The sequence below is a fragment of the Phyllobates terribilis genome, unplaced genomic scaffold (genome assembly GCF_046119375.1).
Source record: "Phyllobates terribilis strain yellow unplaced genomic scaffold, ASM4611937v1 Scaffold_4__5_contigs__length_816908805, whole genome shotgun sequence".
NCBI lineage: Eukaryota > Metazoa > Chordata > Amphibia > Anura > Dendrobatidae > Phyllobates > Phyllobates terribilis.
This window is the reverse complement of record NW_027362764.1, coordinates 236,970,018-236,990,358: the sequence shown is the minus strand read 5'-3', so window position 1 is coordinate 236,990,358 and position 20,341 is coordinate 236,970,018. Positions and strand designations below refer to the sequence as shown.

Below are 20,341 nucleotides of genomic sequence, written 5' to 3'. Positions count from 1 at the left end.
ATAAAGTGGCAGCAACATCTGCATCATGTAAGGAGCTAATGTCTGTAAGAGGGAGAAGGGATTCAGAGAGTGAGTGTAGGTCAAGGTGTTTAAGATTTCTGCGATGGTATGCAAGTTTGTGGAGTGGGGATTATCGCCCTGGAGAGGAGAGGGTAGAGAATGTTAGTAGGTTGTGGTCAGAGTGAGGGAGAGGTGAGTTAGAGAGGTTAGATAGGGAACAGAGGCGGGTGAAGATGAGGTACAGTGTGTGGCTGTCTATGTGGGTGGGTGTGGAAGACCACTGAGTAAGACCAAAGGAGGAAGTGAGGGATAGACGCTTAGAGGCAGCTGAGAGGGGAGTGTCAATGGGGATGTTGAAGTCGCCCATGAGGATAGTGGGGATGTCAACGGAGAGGAAATGAAGCAGCCAAGTGGTGAAGTGGTCAAAGAAAGTGGTGGTTGATCCTGGGGGGCGGTAAATGACAGCCAGTTGGAGATTGGAGTGGGAGTAGATGCGCACGCAGTGCACTTCAAAAGAGGAGAGAGTAATGGAGGGCGGCAGTGGATATGGGTGAAGGAGCAGTTATCTGATAGGAGGAAACCTATTCCTCCACCATGCTTGCCGGTGGGGCGGGGGGTATGGGAAAGATGGAATCCGCCGTATGAAAGTGCAGCAGGAGAGGCTGTGTTGGAGGGCGTGAGCCAGGTTTCAGTGATGCCTAGGAAGGAAAGTTTGTTAGTGATGAAGAGATCGTGAATGTAGGAAAGTTTGTTGCAGACGGAGCGAGCGTTCCATAGAGCTCCTGTTAGAGGGACTGGGGAAGCAGGGGCTGGGCGTGGTATAATGTTAGAAGGGTTACGAGAGTTTGGGATAGATTGTAGGTAGGAGGTGGAAGTGATTGTAGGGATGTGGTGAGGAGGACCAGGATGTGGAGAGATGTCGCCGGCAGTGAGGAGGAGCAGAGAAAGCGTTAGTAGGTGGGAGCAGGAGAGGGCATGAGGTGGCTGTCTGTGTTTGGAGAGAAATGATTGTATGTTGAGGAATAGCTCTGAGGAGGAGATGAGATGGGTGCGGAGAATGGAGGGAGAGATGAAGAGTTCATTACTAGGAGTAGGGATTAGGGGTGGTTGTAAGAAGTGAAGGATTAAGGGGTGAGAGTGAAAACAAAGACAAACATTGTTTACTGTGACTTAGTATCCAGTTACCTTCAGTTCACTTCAGGTTCAATTCAGGATTAATTCATATTTCTCTCACTTAAGCAATGGACACACTTAAGGTGATGGACACAGACTAAAGTCTAACAGACTCCTAGTTCACAATATATGTGGTACAGAATGCATTCAGCTGCGAACCAGAGGGGAGTGGTCTGTGCTCATCTTGATCAGCTTATTAAGGCTGAAACAGATGCTGGATAGTCAAAGGCCAAGTAAATAAGGTCATAAATGAAAGTGGGGGGTAGCTGGTGTTACTTGGAGAGCGCACCATTAGTAAATAGAAGCAGAGAATTATAGAGAAGTCTGCATGGAAGTCAGGATGGGAAAGCTGAGTCACATACCATTAGTAAATAGAATCAGAGAGGTATAGAGAAGTCTGCATGGAAGTCAGGATGGGAAAGCTGAGTCACGAAGCATTAGTAAATAGAAGCAGAGAGGTATAGAGAAGTCTGCATAGAAGTCAGGATGGGAAAGCTGAGTCACGTACCTGTAAGAGGAATGGATAAACAGAGATGCTGATTAGAGTGCGGTGGTGGCAGGTAAGATACAGTCTGCATGCATCATATTATTCAGGATTAATTCATATTTCTCACACTTAAGCAATGGATACACTTAAGGTGATGGACACAGACACATTAGAAAATCTAAGTTTTTTAGGCTACTACAGTGCTACAGAAAGTAGGCCACATTTGAGCTTTTATTTCTTTTGAGCTGATATTCTGCTCCATCCAGGAGTTCACATTGCAAAATCTAAATTTGTGTGTTGTACTACCGTGCTATAGAAACTAGGCCACATTTGAGCTTTAATTTCTTTTGTGCTGATATTCTGCTCCATCCAGGAGTTCACATTAGAAAATCTCAATTTGTGTTGCTAATATTGTGCTCCAGCCACACTATCTGAGCAAATAAATACTGATTGGTAATTTAGTGACAGGTGACTGACTGGTCTGGGCATAGGTTTGTTAAACAGCTGGTTAAACGAGGTGAAGAGTACATCCAACATGAGTGGGAAAAAGCCATGTCATGGGGGAAGGTGGAATAGGCTTGGTGTTCAAGGTTTCCTTGGGGTAGGTGGTAAAGTTAGTGAAAGCTCTAGTGAACAAACACCGTCACGTCCTATCCAAAGACAACTGACAACTTCTGTTACTGGATGGGCTACTCCACTCCCTTTCTTTGGCAGCCGCACAGTGGTAAGCCTTGTAGATGAGGGCCAGAAAGATCATGTGCTGCAGTGGATGGCAAGCGCTGCATCAAGTGTCCTCTCCTCCTCTTCCTCCACCTCAACATCACACACAGTACAGTCCTCAGAGGTGGCACCCCAATTACCCTTCAACCGGTCATCTGACTGTAGGGAATCACTGACGGGAGACTCTGCATAGCTGTTCACACATTCTATGCCATGTGCATCAGAGGTCTGCTCCAAAGATTCACAGACTCAAGAGGAGGAAAGCATTGGATTTGGCATTGCTGAGTTTGAGCAATGGCTGTCTCCACGGAACCTTGAGCCAGGGAAGGCAGTGTGAGATAATGGTGCGAACTCGGTGGCGGCCCTACGCTGGGGCAACCTCACACACGTGCCTTGCATGGCTCACGTCCTCAACCTGGTGGTGCAGCAATTTCTCCACCACTATCTGTTAGAACCCTCCTGTTAGGTTTTTTATAGTTTGCTGGTCACATGACCTTTTTTGCCAATTTAAACCTGCTCCGCCCTTCTGGCCTTGCTGGACTTCATTGTAATTTCAACTCTTTATCTAGCTAGGTGCTTTGTTACCTTACTCTGTCAGTTTAGCTAGGTCTCTTGACCTCTATTTTCTATGTTGTTTTGTTTGTCCTTTTCTGCTACAATTTCTGCTAGGAGGTGTCCATCTTACTCCCAGTCCATAGTTCTTGTAGGGATCCCTCCCTCACATCTATAGGTCTTCGTACAGACTAGCTGAGGACTTTAGCGGGTCTGATCGCAGGCTCAGGTTCCCCGTTACATCGTAGGAATTAAGCTTAGTTCTATTGTAGGGACAGATCTCCTGTCTTTCCTTAGTGCTTGTAGCAGATCATAACACTATCCCAGCCAGGATGCACTGCTGCAGAAAGCACAATCGCTGTGTGTTCACTTCGACCGTTCGCACCCCGCGGGTCATTGACTTGCATCGCTACAGAGATCTTTGGCCATACCGGTTAACCGGTTGATATGCAATGTGCTGACATGGTGGAATTCCACTCTGCACATGTTGCAGAGACTGTGGCAGCAGCGACGAGCCCTGACGCAGTATCTCATTTTGCATAGCCTCGGCCAACGCAGTACGGACATTGTGCAAATCACATTTGCAGAGTGGGCACAGATTAAGGACCTCTGCACCCTTCCGCACAGTTTTGAGATGGCTACTAAGATGGTTAGTACTGACAATGCCATCATCAGCATCACTATTCTGGTCATCTACATGCTGGAGCACACTTTGAATAATCTGCGGGAGGAGGTGGTGGTCCCAGAGGAAGAGGAGGAAGGAGAGGAGGATGTCTTCAGCGCTGCTGGTGGTGTCCTGATGGATAAGCGCATGCGACTGTCCCCTGAAACTGTAGACCGCCTAACTTTCATCAAGATGAACAAGTCATGGATCTCCAAGGACTTTTGCACTCCAATCGCAGACTGTGCAGATGATGGTGTAATTTTTAGTGTGCTGCATTAATCTCTCGTTATTGCAGTCTGTGACACCTTTGTCGTGGCTTATGTGTGTATATACTGTATATATACTGTATATTAGTATATTTTGAAATGTGGAGACTCCTGGTTGGGTCTCCATCTGGTGTGTTTCCTGTAGTGGAAGGGGTGTCAGTCCCCATTATACTATTTCTATTCTGGTGAAATTGATGCCACTTTTGTTGTGTGTGGCAATAATTTTTTGAAATGTGGAGACTCCAAGTTGGCTCTCCTTCATGTGTGTTGTCTGTTGCAGTAGGACTCCCAGACCAGCAGACCTGCACTTACTTTCAGTCAACTACCTGTGCTACTATTCTTAAATTTTTCTAACAATAGTAGTCTACAAAACAGATATTTGTGCCACCTGAGTGTGGCTGTGCAGAAAAGCAGCTTGAGCTGTGGCATGTGGTATCAGGGCTCCCACCACAGCAGACCTATCCCGATCCCTCACCCACCTCGTCTTAATTTGAACTTAAATTTAAAGCTGCAAATGCTGGCCCATACCCTGATACCTCATGCATGGCCCATGGCTGACTGCTGCTGTGCCATTATAAAATTTGTACTGTGGGTCAATTGATGCCACTTTTCCTGGTGTCTGCCCCTAATTTGAGCTGTTTTGGCAGCTTTTGGGCCCCTTTGAAGGTGTTGTCTATGAGTTTGGTTTTGCCTCCCATTGAATGCAATGGGATTTGGAAATGATCGACGAACAACGGGAAAGTCGTCGATCGGAACCAAATCGAACCTTGAAAGGTTCGCTCATCTCTAATCTTTATTAGTACAATCAAAACAATATAGTAAAAAATAGATAAAAACAGGAATGTGGAACAAAGGACTCCACTCCCCCATGGGTCAACTGCATGAAACTAATGCAGGTCAGGAAAATCCAAGAAGAATAAGGTAAAGAGCCATAAAAGTGAAATTACATAATTAAGTATACATCTATATAACTCCAACTGGCCATACTTATGGCAATATTGTGGAATAATCCTACAGAGAACAGCAGAGAATAATCACATAAAAATGATTTCCCAAAATGATAGGCAAAAGCCAAGCAATAAAAGTGCAAGTGCAGAGAACACCTCAGAATAACAAGGAATAAAATGTATACCAATGAAAGGTTAGATCAGCCTGGAGGGAGACCCTAGGGGTCTGTACCTCACTCAAGAAATACAAGGAAGATGCTATATATTCTATATATAATAGAAGTTAATGGGAAGGATTAAACGACACCTGGAAGACACCAGCGTTTTTGCTTGAAAAGGAGATTAAAAATGACAGAATAACGCCAGTAAAAAAATCATGCTAAAAAAATGTAGAAAAATGCTCATAAAAAACATTAACAGTCAAAAATGTCAAAAAGGCACTCTGGAAATGACCTCCCCCAAAAGAAAAAAAATGCTAAAAAAGACGTTCAGGAAATAAAGAGGAAGCATCTTCCTCTTTATATATTTGGAGGGATTGCCTGCCTAAAATGATGTGAGCTCATACCATTAGAAAGCAAATTACAACTTTCCTCCACTATTCTGGCCGGAAGGAAGATGGAACAAAATAACTTCACCCCTCAGACTGCTTTAGGAAGCACTTCCATCAAAGTATTTATCCTCCTAATATATTGCAATCATCACATTATATAGCACTGTGCACTTACAATTGCTCATTTTGTCTTTCTACCCAGCTAGTTCTTCTGTTTTCTCTGCTCTATGTAGCAACAGGAAGTCTCTTTTCCCTGCATTTATCATTCCCTTCTTCAACTGCTGACATAACTGCTCCACCCCTCCCCCCTGCCAGGGACTTTTTCAGTGACTCATTAGTCATGCAGGGAAAATTGACCTCCTGTTTCTACATAGAGTTTAGAAGGATTCAGCTAGTTAGTTTTTAATCTGACCTTATGGAAAACAGAAGAATTAACTGGGTAGAAAGGCAAAATGAGCAATTGTAATTACACAGTGCTATATAATATGATGACTGCAATATATTAAGAGGATAGAAACTTTGATGGGAGGAGTGCTTCTTTAAGATTGAATCTATCTGGAATAGATCGAATTTTCTTTTCGAAGTTTGCAGTGAGAAATATTTGAGCTTTTGATCTGTTTTTATCATGCTTTTGTGGACTTAGTGGCCCTTTTATCGTTTTATATAAAACCATATTTATATATATACCTGTCTACTATATCTCCCTTACCCACATAATCCAACTTTCAGAGTTCAATTGAAACCTAGTTTAAATAACTTAAGGGAGAACACAGCTACATATTATTGTAGCTGGTGAGTTGGTGTCAAGCTCGGCAAACTTTACAGTACCCTTAGGACAATTCTGAAGGCCCCCACTGCTCACAGTCAGCTTTTGTATTAAAATTAAAAGAATGTCCTTGCAGCCACATATACCAGGTCAACAGACCCAATGTACTGTACAAGTAGTTCTAGAATGGATGAACGAGTTTTAGAAATATCTTTTTTTTTTCATTGCCACTTTGAATATTCATCTGCAAGACAAGAAAAATCACAATATTCATTTCTTTGCTTGAATGTTCACCTCAAAAGAAAAAGGAAAATTATGTAAATTCTCTAATGTCCTGTCATATAAGAATCCATTACTGACGTGCTGAGTTACTGAACGGGCCAAGATGAGGAATTCATTCCATTACATCTGGTACCATACTTAGGGAATAAGATTGATTCCTGTAATTGAAACCTAAAGTTCATAAGAAGGTATTTATTTGAGAAGTCATTGTAATAAAGTAGAAGTTCTGGAGAAGTGAAGGCCTCAAGTCTTGTCATTTCTTCTACATCAAAATAATAGATCTGTTCACAACGAGGCACATTCAGTTCAATATTTAATATTCCATAATATCATTTCGTATGGCTTTCTGTTTTGCAATTTTATTAGGTATACTACCTTCATTGTGACACTTACCATTTGTTTATTGCCATTCTATTGACTATTTAAGGTGTGTTAAAACATATAATACCATGAAATGTTGGTGAATGACCCATAACATGACAGGTAGACTGCTTTATTTAAAATTTCCTCCATTCTATATTAAAAAATCACCACCAACAAGCATTTCAGTGGTTGGTTGTGTATACCTATAAACTTGTAAATCAACTATAAATCATGGAAACAAGAACTAAAAATCCTTAAAGGGGTAAATTACTAAATTGCTTTATTCAAACAGTATGAAAATAAGCAAGTTTACAGTTGGCTTGCTTCTTCTCTTTTCTGTCATTCTCCTGCAATGAGAATTTTTATCTTACATAGTGTACAGTTTGTTTCCATGAAGCTTGGCCACCAGAACATGATCAAGTGTGCACAGTAGTTACCCTCCAGGCTGAGGAGTTAACTCCTAAGATCTCAGTCAGGTCATTCCAGCCCATTGATTTATATACAACAGTTATGTGCACACCTCTCTCCCCCTCCCTTTCAACTCCTGACCGAACTGCTGTTATTAGTCCTGCATAATCACAATCCCCGGATACAACTATCGACAGCTTCCAGAGCAGTTCTCCAAAACATGGCTCTCACTTTCCTGAGCCATGTGCTTGTTCAAATGCCCTGTGTTCTTTTTATATAAATATAGTGATAATAGTTTAGACTTCAGAACAATGACCATCGCAGAAGGAAGCTAACCATACCTGTCACTCAAAGAGGAGTGCCCAACTGCTGCGTCCCTCGCAGGGGGAAAGTAAATAGACTGCTGAGCTGTTTGCTGGTCAAGAGACAACTTGACCTCATTCATCATTCTCAACACTCTGTGTGTGAAAACCTTCCGGTGTGAAAAAGTATAGATTTTGATATGCCCAATCCTTTATTTCTACAGGAAAATGGCTGCTGTAAGAAGGGTTTAGCCATGGCTTATTTCTTGTACCAGCCAGGTGTACACGTTTAAAGAGGAGTTTGGTAAAATAGCTGTCAGTTGGCATCGCCACGTCATATTTAAAAGGAGCCTGTCAAATTACATTGTGAAATAAGCATATTTCCAGGTAGATATCCCTGAGAAGAAGAACACCTGTGTCCTTTCAAGAATCTGACATTTGGAGTAATAATCACATTTCATTGACAGTGCTGACTTCGCTTGGGGCAGTGCTGTCATATAATGAAGCAAAGGAAGGAGTTGGGAGGCCAGATTGATTGTAGAATGAATATTGTCATTACACAGACTGGAAAAAGACTTTTATAACTAAAGTAAAATAAATGCAATTTACCTTAATATAAATTTACCTGCAAATAACCCACTTTCAGTCTAAAAACACTTGAGATTTATGAGCCATAAAAAGACAAGAAAACTCCCATTCAAACAAGATATGACTCTAAGAGATTGGCATGCACATGTAGAGTAGTTATGGTAGAGAACACGAATTCGAAGTGCCAAGAGATAGTACCAACCTTGATGTAAGTATACAGTATTTTTGTGATACAGATTATTAATAGTGCTGTCTATTTTTGTATATGAAGGTGCTGCTGGAGATCAGAAAGGATTCCTAGGTTGCATTCGTGCTTTAAGGGTGAATGGCATTCCATTAGACTTGGAAGAAAGAGCAAAGGCTACCCAAGGTGTAAAACCTGGCTGTTCAGGACACTGTACCAGCTTCAAAAACCTCTGCAGGAATGGTGGCACATGTAACGAACTATACAAGGGTTACAAATGTGACTGCTCCAGAACTGCATATGATGGGAGCAACTGTATAAATGGTAAGACGTTAATGCATATTCCAGAATACACTTATTTGTATCGTTTCCTATATTCTGGTGTCTTATAACAGGTGCACTTAACAGTTTTCAAAAGTCTCAAAGAAGTGACTAGCGACAACAAAACGTGTCTGGCCATCTCTCTGTTCATGGAGAGACTTGAAGGTCACCCCATTTTCAGGATAAGTACAGGTCACAGACGTCTGTTCTGCATCTATCCAACTTTTATAGCATATTCTGTGGATATGGCATACATGTCTGATATGAATACGAATCCAGTTTAAAACCCGTCCTTATGTATTTAAAACTCTGCTCATAGCTGACTCAAACGTAGTAGCTTTATGGTGAGGGGTGTGATTTAGCTGAAAAGGGGTTGTGATTTAGGGTGTACCTATGTAAGAAAGATTTTGGCACAAAAAATTGGTCTTAAAGTAAGCTAACCAAGACATGGTATACAGTTACACAAAAAGTCATCTAGCATGAGACAAATTGACAAATTGTGTGCAAATCATACTAGTCCAAAGCCCCAATACACATTAGACTAATGTTGGCCAAACACGCCAATAATGACAGGTTCAGCTGACAGTCTAATGTGTATTGGTGCCCCGGATGGACGGATTGTCTGGGTAGTTAAGGATCCAGCATGTCTCATTCTAGACTGCCGATTCTTTTGTAGTCCCTGAGGTAAGTCGGTAACAGACATGTCTGGCAGTGGCTCTCTCATAGAGAGAACACAAGTATGCTTGGCCAAGTGAGTGCTTCTGTGTATTTGAACCCTTAGATCTTACCCCTTAGACCTCAGAATAGAGCCTCTCACCTAGCCAAATCAGTTCTCATACTTTGCACTGACGAGGGCCAACAGCCCGAAACACCATGCCTGCAAATTGAGATTCTGATTTGGCTTTTATCCTAAGTCATATTGCACGACTCGTTAAAGGGTTGATTGTGACTTGTAGGATAGCTGCTTCTAATAGGTGGCACTCTAGAGTACAAGTCCTCTTTTTCTCTGAAGAGGCAATTTGCATATTAAATTTCCCAGAGGAGCATTGCACGGCGAATAAGCCTCCTTACCTTGATGTGCCAGAGCTGGTGTGTCACTCTCCATAAGGAGAAACGTTACCCCTTAGACCTCTGTGTATTTGTAAATTTGCCACACTTTATTCAGTTTTTTATATTTGTGTAAGATATCATACTGATAAGCTACAGTATGTCTGGCTAGATTTTATTGTTTTCTCCACCCTCAAATTTTATATATATTTATGAGAACTATGAATGAAAAATTACATCACCATACACAATATTACAAAGCCATACCACATGAATCTATGATATGTTCTTTTACATAAAACTACATAGTAGTACTCAGTATTAAAATTCATATAGCGCTGCTATAAGGTGGTATATTACCAGCTGTTGTTTTACCAATATTCCAAGCGTGCCAGCTGCCTCTAAATGCCTGTCATCTCCGAGTATTTAAGCATGCTTTAGCATAGCTTACAGAGTTTTGTGATTGGCATGCTCACTATAAACTAAAGTTACTGCCATAAGGTTGTGTTTCAGTGTTATCTGCAGGGAATATTGAAGATGTTCTTTTCTACTTTAATGGCTTTTGTCAATTATATAGATTTTTACATTGTGTTCTTAGAGGTAAATGGAACCAGTGGGACTCATATTTGTTCAAGAGAAAACAAAACAATATCAAAAATGAACATAATTTCAAAGCCCAGCAGTATATTAATGACATTGCGGCATCGGTGAATATAATAGTATTATTTTTTATTTTTTCTAGGTTTATTAAAATCAGAGAATTAAAATATGAAAAAAAAACTAGAAATAATTATTAAAAAATTAGAAAATATAGCAAAATAGTAACTTGACATTGATGTGTGACAAAAGTAGCAAAAGTGAATTAAACAAGAAGTTGTAGCTTGGTAGTTACAAAATAACAACAAATAACACATCATTTAAAACATGACGAGCGTTACTAAATTGCAAACTCGTCTCTGCTGCATTGACACCATTGGCCCGCTACATTACATGCAAAGTCAATGGTCATATTTCTTACATAAAGTATTGACTAGATGCTAGATGTGTTAAATAATGATTAATGTGATGATCCATCAATCATACATGAAGGATGATATCAGTATAAAGAGATTATCAAGTAAATATAAAAGTTTCTGATCTGTGATCATCAGATGATTGTGAGTGAAGATGTTTCGACTCCACCACTGTTGCACCAGACATGGCAGAGATTCCATAAATCTTACAGTACCCAGTACTAGAGCTCTGACCTATTTAAGCTAAGAGGGCTGAGCTCAGGATTTGATGCGGGATCGGACATTACTACATGTACGTAAGTGTCACTGTGGCTTGTATCAACGGACATCAGTGAGCATTGTGGCCCCACTTTGCTGATATGGAGAGTTCTGGGGTTTAAATTCCTACCAATTAGACATTAATGGCGAGTCTTAAGGATAAGTCTTCCATGCTAACTCATGACGGATTTGATAAGATGAGTGGGTTAAAACTGTATTTTGACATCTATGGTCATAACTGTAGAAGAGATTGGCAAGTGGGACTGAAGGGCCTATAGAGTTGCTTGTTTCAGTCTTAAGCCACCTAACCGTTTCCTTTAAGATCTGTCTCTTATTTTGCAAATTTAAATTATGATTCACCTGCTTAAATCACAATAAAAAAGGATTTAAAAATGCAATATAAATTCATATATACCCCTGGCTGAATTTATAAAGTGCATACCATTTTTAAAAAAAATGGCTTATCTTTTAAAGGACTAAATAATCATATTAATTGCTTGGGCTGGGGTAAAAGTTTTTGGCAGGTTCCCCTTAAATGAAGCTAATATTATTCACAGAATAGAACAAAAATTAAACATACCTAAGCAATATTGGAAATTACATTATATTCTTTTTCAAAAGTTTAGACTCCCTTGAATTGCCTCTTTCTGCAGCAATGGCTGCTTATAGTCTTTTGTGATAGTTGTAAATAAGACCCTTTTTTTCTCATGTGGTGAAGCTGTCCATTCCTCTTGAGAAAAAAAAGCCTCCAGATCTTGTAAGGTTTTAAAATATGTATCTTGAAATCATATTTTAGTTCTTCAAGTGCCTCAATGAGGTTGAGGTCATGAGACCCTGATGGCCTCTGAAGAACATTCACTCTATTTGGCTGCAGCCACTGAAAGGTTGAGTAGGACTAATTTCTGATCATGGTTATGTTGGTTTATCTATGTGCACTCCATGCACAACTAGCTGACTGAGATTCTACATTTATCCAGTTATTAATTTTGACGAAATTTCTGTGTCACCGTATCTCTCCCCCACCCTCACCACACAGAATAGATCCATCTCCATGCTTCACGATACGAATGGTGTACTTCTCTTTATAGGTTTATAAGAGTAACTGTAGTTTTAATTTTTATGTCATAAATCAATAGTACACATGAAAATTAGCAACTTTGTAATATGTCTTATCCGAGAAAACTGCTTTTTTCGCTACCAAAATTGATCAGTCATTATCAAAATTCTCAATTCTGTGGGAAAATCTGTATTCAGTGAAGACCCATTACTGAGATAGGAGATGGCAGCTGCTACTGATAAGATTCTATGTAGACGGGAGCAGTGAGGAGCTAGAGGCTTAGCTCCTTCCTCCTCCCCCTCCTGTCTACTGTAGATAGAATCTTATCAGTAGCCGTTGCCATCTAGTATGTCTGTAATGGAAAAGTATGTCTTCACTGAATACAGATTTTACCTCAGAATTGAGAATTTTGATAATTACTGATCAATTTTGACACCGAAAGAAGCAGATTCAAGGGTATGCAAACTTTTGATCAAAGCAAATCGATCACACATGTTTAAAAAACAAAATGTTCAGACTGTACAAAATTCTACATGGGGTATGTAAACTTATGAACACAGCTCTACATATTTAGGTATTTACTTTTTTATTGTTATATTATTATTATTATTATTATTATTATTATTATTAATAATACTATTAACTGATGTATTTGTCCAAAAAAATAAATAAAAAAAATACACAACTAAACCTCATCAGGGCTTTGTAGGTTGGTATCTAATTATAAAAAAAGATTCATCCAAATATTCAACTATTAAGGAAGGCTTCACTTTGCACGTGCTGTACATTTTTTTCTTCCAATAGACTTTTTCTCTTTATTGCAGCTGTTGGAGGATATTTTGAGGAAGGCACCTGGCTGAGGTACAATTTTCACACAGCGTATACTTCTGCAGTGGTCAGTCCTAAAGATATATCCATTGTCCAACAGACATCAGCATCAGATATATCTTTAGCAAAGGAAGAGCTGCTTTTTAGCTTCAGCACAACCAAGGCACCTTGTATCCTGGTGTATGTGAGCTCTTACTCCCAGGACTACATGGCGGTGCTCTTGAAACCACCTGGTAAGAATTGATTCTGAATTATTATTTATATATTAATTTAATTAATTTTACAAATTGTTCATCAGAAACTTGTTATCTTCGAAGTGCTCCTCAATGGGATATATAATGAATGAGTCATGTAATGAAATATTAATGAATTCTTCACGACCGGACGCTTGATCAAGAACACTTCTATAGGAAAGCTATTCTTTATTATTTCTAATTGGCACAACGCTAATGACAGTACAAATGTGGCACAGTTTAACACATGCCTAGATTAGACAACTCATTAAAATCTAAGTGATATCAAAGACAAAGTAGACCTTTATAGTAAAGGAGCCCCATTCCAAGTGCTGAGTCTCATTACTATCCTAGATCAAAAGGACCCAACCAGTCCATACTCCTCACAAGGCTCTCAGGCCAGTCTGGAAATGTTTGTTAACATCTCCATGCTTGCAGAAAAGGGGTGCCCTACTGCTGTAAAAAGGAACAGGGTGAGTCAAAGCTTGGACCTACTTGTCTTCAGAGTTGCCTTTAAGGTCTGCGCTCTGGAAAAGAGAAGCATTAAAACATATTATCAAAGTCAACAAGCCCAAATCCTACTATTACTGTCTACGAGGTCTGTAAGGATATTATAACCACTGGGGGTTCGACCCCTGAAAACACTACCAATCACAAAAATGAAGGAGACAATATCCCATCATATGTTTCCCTGAATAACGTCGCTCTTAACCACCTACTGGGCAGGAAGCTGCAATGAAGAGCCATCAATCTGTCACCAGGTTTTTGCTACCTCATCTGAGAGCAGCTTAATGTAGGAAAAGAGACCCTGATTCCAAAGATGTGTCACTTATTTTACTAGGTAAAGCAATTGTGATACAATCAGAGTTCTTAGATGTTGCATGTAGCAGACCTCAGAAAGCTAACCGTGCCCACACCATAGCTTTCTGTGTACATTGTATATTGACAATGAGCTGTAGTTTAGGCAGTGATAATCTCCTGCTGATAAAACACTGATTATATTGAAACAACAGGCACACAGCCTAATAAGTGACACATCACTGAAATCAGTGTCTCAATCCCTACCTCATGTTGCCCTCAGATTACATAGCAAAAAACTGCTGACAGATTCCCTTTAATGGGACTGTGTAGCAGTTCCCTGAACAACTAGTGGTTGGGAACTTTGCCATTCAGGGAAGTACACTAGCACTGCTTACTCTAGTGCTGCAGCTCCTTTACTCTGAGGTCTTAAAGCCTCACCAATCACTAAGTAATTGCATGAACTAATTTTATGCCATCACTTGACTCTAAAATTTTCAGATCATTTAACTTTCTATATATTCTTACTAGTGTTGAGCGAGTATGTTCTGTCCGAGTATGCTCGGGCCGAGCTCCGAGTATTTACAGCTGCTCGGTGATAAGGTTAAATCACTCCCGTGTGCATGATTTGCAACTGTTTGACAGTTTTATTACATGTGAGGAATGTGTAAGAAATAGACATTCCTCACATGTAATAAAACTGTCAAACAGTCGCAAATCATGCAGACAGGAGCGATTCAACCATATCACCGAGCAGCTATAAATACTCGGAGCTCGGCCCGAACATACTCGGCGAAAGGGTTAATAGAACATACTCGCTCAACACTAATTCTTACCAATCATATTGCCTAATTTGTGCAATGTGCTGCAATTTTGTTTTAACAGGAATGGGACAGACTTGTATTTGTGCTTACAGTTGCAAATATTCTTAAAAAATATATTTTTAATTTAATCTAGTACTTTGCTACTTAATATATATTCCAGAGACGGATGAATAATGTTTTCTTATCCCTCTTTTAGGTATCCTAGAAATTCGGTATAATTTAGGAGGCACAAAAGATCCTTTTATCATTGATATCAATGATCATAAAAATATGGCTAACGGTCAACCACACAATGTTAATATCACCAGAGTTGGAAGGAACATCATATTCCAGGTATAAAATGCACGTTACAGCTAACTTCACTATTTCAAATTGTAAAAATAGTAAAACTACTTTCTATAGTATTTGTAGTTGTCCCAAATTGTATGTGCCCAAATTTTATATTTAATAAAGAAACCAAATAAGATCTTTATTAAATGCTATAAAAATGTTTTAGCGCTTTACCGACTCTATAAACCTCCTACAGCAGTAAAATGTTCTAACACAACAATTACTGAAAGTCATAATTGACTTTTATTTATTAATGCAAATCACAAACAGATAAAAATGTGCATATTAATTATAAGTGGAATATGCACGCAATAGAAAAAGGACAAAACCTTAGCACAATCTGAAAACAAATATCTAACTGAAAGGTGCTCTCCCAATCTAATATATACTTACCTTGTAATGTCTTCACATCCGGTCCGTCCAGATGTGTCCGGATCCCAGAATTCCAATCGGCGGAAGTTCGTCGAGTTTTAATGTGACAGACGCTATCTGCCTGCACAAAGATGGCGGCGGTCTGGGGTGAGTGCACATAGGAAAGAGAGGAAACACAGGGGGGAGACAGCTCAAACGAGAGAACACATGAGGGAAGAAGACAGCACAGGAGTGGAGAGAGAGAGCAGACAAGGGGGAGAGCACATGGGGTACACAGGTCAAAGAAGAGATCACATGAGAAGACAGCAGATGGGGGAGAGAGAAAGCGCACAGGGGGGAGAGAGACAGAGCACAGGGGGGAGACAGCTCAAACGGGACAGAACATGAGGGGAGAACACAGCACAGGAAGTAGAGAGTCAGCAGACAAGGGGGACAGCACATGGGGTAGACAGGTCAAAGAGGAGAGCACAGACGGGAGAAGACAGCACATGGGGGAAGGAGAGAGTGGATAGGTGGGTGAGCACATAGGGGGGAGACATTCTCTGCACTGCAAAGCCTGCCCCCATCGTGATATTACCGCCCTCCCAATGAGATAGGCCTCCATCTAGTTGTGGGTATAAAGGACAAATACAATCATATGACATTATCTTCTCCACAAGTGAAATGTAGGCTCAGTCAGAATTGCATAATAAGACATGACCAGGTGCGCACCCAGATATTTAACCTCAGGTGGGGCGGGGCAGTCGGGAGATTGTTACTTATCGCATGAAATGTACTGTATAATAATAATAATCTTTATTTATATAGCGCCAACAGAAGACAACTTTGGTGTGCAAATAAATATTTAAAGTTAATTAATTACATTTATTATTACATTGATTGCATACCTTTTATTTCCATATCAAACAAGCATGTAATGTGTGAGGCGAGGCTTTCATGGGGATCTGGCCTGTAAAGGAACTTGGCAACTTTGAAGAGGGACACCTAAAGAGTATAAGAAAAGAACATTTTTCCTTGTGCATCATCCATTTATGCACCACCAACACTATGGCATTTCACTCACAAATAGGACACATTACCCATACCCAATATACACTAAATACAAACCATACTCCAGATGTCCAAAATAAATACAAGCCACACAAACAAAGATATCAGTTGCTGTTTATTATAATAAGGGAGAATATTGTATGTTATAAAGGACAATGCGATAAATAATAAAGGAGGACACTGTATATACTGTAATTAACAAAGACACTATACCTAAAAAGGGAGAACACTGTATGTAATAAGGGAGGACACTATACATAATAGAGGTGGACACTGTATATAATAAATGATGATGTAATGAATAATTAGGAATCACCCTGTTTGTAATAAAAGAGGAATAAAAATAGTAGAACACATTATGTATTAAAGGACTACACTATAAATAATAAGGGAGGGCTCTGTAATAAAGGATGATGTTATAAATAATGTAGATGAAAACTCTATGTAATAAGAGATGACAAATGATAAGGTACAACATTCTAAACATACGTGTACCTAAGGGTTTAGCACAGAGAAACAAAACTGAGTGAGCCCAACCTCAAGTTTTTCAAAGGCCTGTGTATATACAGTACAGACCAAAAGTTTGGACACACCTTCTCATTTAAATATTTTTCTGTATTTTCATGACTATGAAAATTGCACAATCACACTGAAGGCATCAAAACTATGAATTAACACATGTGGAATTATATACTTAACAAAAAAGTATGAAACAACTGAAAATATGTCTTATATTCTAGGTTCTTCAAAGTAGCCACCTTTTGCTTTGATGACTGCTTTGCACACTCTTGGAATTCTCTTGATGAGCTTCAAGAGGTAGTCACCAGAAATGGTTTTCACTTCACAGGTGTGCCCTGTCAGGTTTAATAAGTGGGATTTCTTGCCTTATAAATGGGGTTGGGACCATCAGTTGTGTTGTGCAGAAGTCTGGTGGATACACAGCTGATAGTCCTACTGAGTAGACTGTTAGAATTTGTATTATGGCAAGAAAAAAGCAGCTAAGTAAAGAAAAACGAGTGGCCATCATTACTTTAAAAAATGCAGGTCAGTCAGTGCGAAAAATTGGGAAAACTTTGAAAGTGTCCCCAAGTGCAGTTGCAAAAACCATCAAGCGCTACAAAGAAACTGGCCCACATGAGGACCGCCCCAGGAAAGGAAGACCAAGAGTCACCTCTGCTTCTGAGGATAAGTTTATCCGAGTCACCAGCCTCAGAAATCGCAGGTTAACAGCAGCTCAGATTAGAGATCAGGTCAATGCCACATAGAGTTCTAGCAGCAGACACATCTCTTCAACAACTGTTAAGAGGAGACTTTGTGCAGCAAGCCTTCATGGTAAAATAGCTGCTAGGAAACCACTGCTAAGGACAGGCAAGAAGCAGAAGAGACTTGTTTGGGCTAAAGAACACAAGGAATGGACATTAGACCAGTGGAAATCTGTACTGATGAGTCCAAATTTGAGATCTTTGGTTCCAACCACCGTGTCTTTGTGTGACGCAGAAAAGGTGAACGGATGGACTCTACATGCGTGGTTCCCACCGTGAAGCATGGAGGAGGAGGTGTGATGGTGTGGGGGTGCTTTGCTGGTGACACTGTTGGGAATTTATTCAAAATTGAAGGCATACTGAACCAGCATGGCTACCACAGCATCTTGCAGCGGCATGCTATTCCATCCGGTTTGCGTTTAGTTGGACCATCATTTATTTTTCAACAGGACAATGACCACAAACACACCTCCAGGCTGTGTAAGGGCTATTTGTCCAAGAAGGAGAGTGATTGGGTGCTACGCCAGATGACCTGGCCTCCACAGTCACCAGACCTGAACCCAATCGAGATGGTTTGGGGTGAGCTGGACCGCAGAGTGAAAGCAAAAGGGCCAACAAGTGCTAAGCATCTCTGGGAACTCCTTCAAGATTATTGGAAGACCATTTCCGGTGACTACCTCTTGAAACTCATCAAGAGAATGCCAAGAGTGTGCAAAGCAGTCATCAAAGCAAAAGGTGGCTACTTTGACGAACCTAGAATATAAGACATATTTTCAGTTGTTTCACACGTTTTTGTTAAGTATATAATTCCACATGTGTTAATTCATAGTTTTGATGCCTTCAGTGTGAATGTACAATTTTCATAGTCATGAAAATACAGAAAAATTTTTAAATGAGAAGGTGTGTCCAAACTTTTGGTCTGTACTGTACCTGCCATATAGGTTTGTACCATGCAAAACTAAACCTCCCAGTATGACCTTAACAATAGCAAGGGTACACTGGGAGTTGTCATTTTATCATCTATAGTTACTCCACAGACAGGTTAGTGACTACAATACTGATCTGACATAGTAGGAAGCAGAATAAAAATTTTAATCTAATGACTCACAGATGACATCTACTCTGGGATTAGTAACTTTTTCCTTTTTCATCTTTCCCGGACATTCACAATGACCTCTCCCAGTTGGGACTTTTCTCTGTACAGTCCCCCCCCCCCCCCCCCCACCTCAACCTTCCCGATATCATTGGTTCTTCTTTTTTTGCAGCAGATCTACAAACTGTAGAATTCCAGAAAATACCAACATAACATATACAACCCCTGGTAAAAATTATGGAATCACTGGGCTCGGAGAATGTTCATTCAGTTGTTTAATGTTGTTGAAAAAAAGCAGATCACAGACATGGCACAAAACTAAAGTCATTTCAAATGGCAACTTTAGGGCTTTAAGAAACACTAAAAGAAATCAAGATTAAAAATGTGGTACTCAGTAAGGGTAATTTTTTTCAGACCATGCAGAGGGAAAAATAATGGAATCACTCAATTCTGAGGAAAAAATTATGGAATCATGAAAAACAAACACACAAAAGAACACTCCAATACATCATTAGTATTTTGTTGCACCACCTCTGGCTTCAATAACAGCTTGCAGTCTCTGAGGCATGGACTTAATGAGTGACAAAGAGTACTCTTCATCAATCTGGCTCCAACTTTCTCTGATTGCTGTTGCCAGATCAGCTTTGCAGGTTGGAGCCTTGTCATGGACCATTTTCTTCAACTTCCACCAAAGATTTTCAATTGGATTGAGATCCGGACTATTTGCAGGCCATGACATTGACCTTATGGGTCTTCTTTCAAGGAATGTTTTCACAGTTTTTGCTCTATGGCAGGATGCATTATCATCTTGAAAAATGATGTCATCATCCCCAAACATCCTTTCAATTGATGGGATAAGAAAACTGTCCAAAATATCAATGTAAACTTGGGCATTTATTGAAGATGTAATGACAGCCATCTCCCCAGTGCCTTTACCTGACATGCAGCCCCATATCATCAATGACTGTGGAAATTTGCATGTTCTCTTCATGCAGTCATCTTTATAAATCTCATTGGAACGACACCAAACAAAAATTCCAGCATCATCACCTTGCCCAATGCATATTCGCGATTCATCATTGAATATGACTTTCATCCAGTCATCCACAGTCCACGATTGCTTTTCCTTAGCCCATTCTAACCTTGTTTTTTTCTGTTTAGGTGTTAATGATGGCTTATGTTTAGATTTTCTGTATGTAAATCCAATTTCCTTTAGGCGGTTTCTTACAGATTGGTCACAGACATTGACACCAGTTTCCTCCCATTCGTTCCTGTTTTGTTGTGCATTTCCTGTTTTGGAGACACATTGCTTTAAGTTTCCAGTCTTGACGCTTTGATGTCTTCCTTGGTCTACCAGTATGTTTGCCTTTAATAACCTTCCCATGTTGTTTGTATTTGGTCCAGATTTTAGACACAGCTGACTGTGAACAACCAGCATCTTTTGCAACATTGCATCATGATTTACCTTCTTTTAAGAGTTTGATAATCCTCTCCTTTGTTTCAATTGACATCTCTCGTTTTGGAGCCATGATTTATGTCAGTCCACTTGGTGCAACAGCTCTCCAAGGTGTGATCACTCCTTTTTAGATGCAGACTAATGAGC

General features: G+C 40.0%; 1 protein-coding gene across 1 annotated transcript in view; it reads left to right on the top strand.

Moving 5' to 3' along the window:
• Positions 1-20,341, top strand: part of CNTNAP2 (contactin associated protein 2) — a 3,253,420-nt gene that overhangs the window by 3,130,988 nt on the left and 102,091 nt on the right. The window contains exons 18-20 of the mRNA XM_073678177.1: positions 8,340-8,576; positions 12,773-13,009; positions 14,828-14,964. Coding sequence (XP_073534278.1) covers positions 8,340-8,576; positions 12,773-13,009; positions 14,828-14,964 — 611 coding nt within the window. The remainder of the gene's footprint in view (positions 1-8,339; positions 8,577-12,772; positions 13,010-14,827; positions 14,965-20,341) is intronic.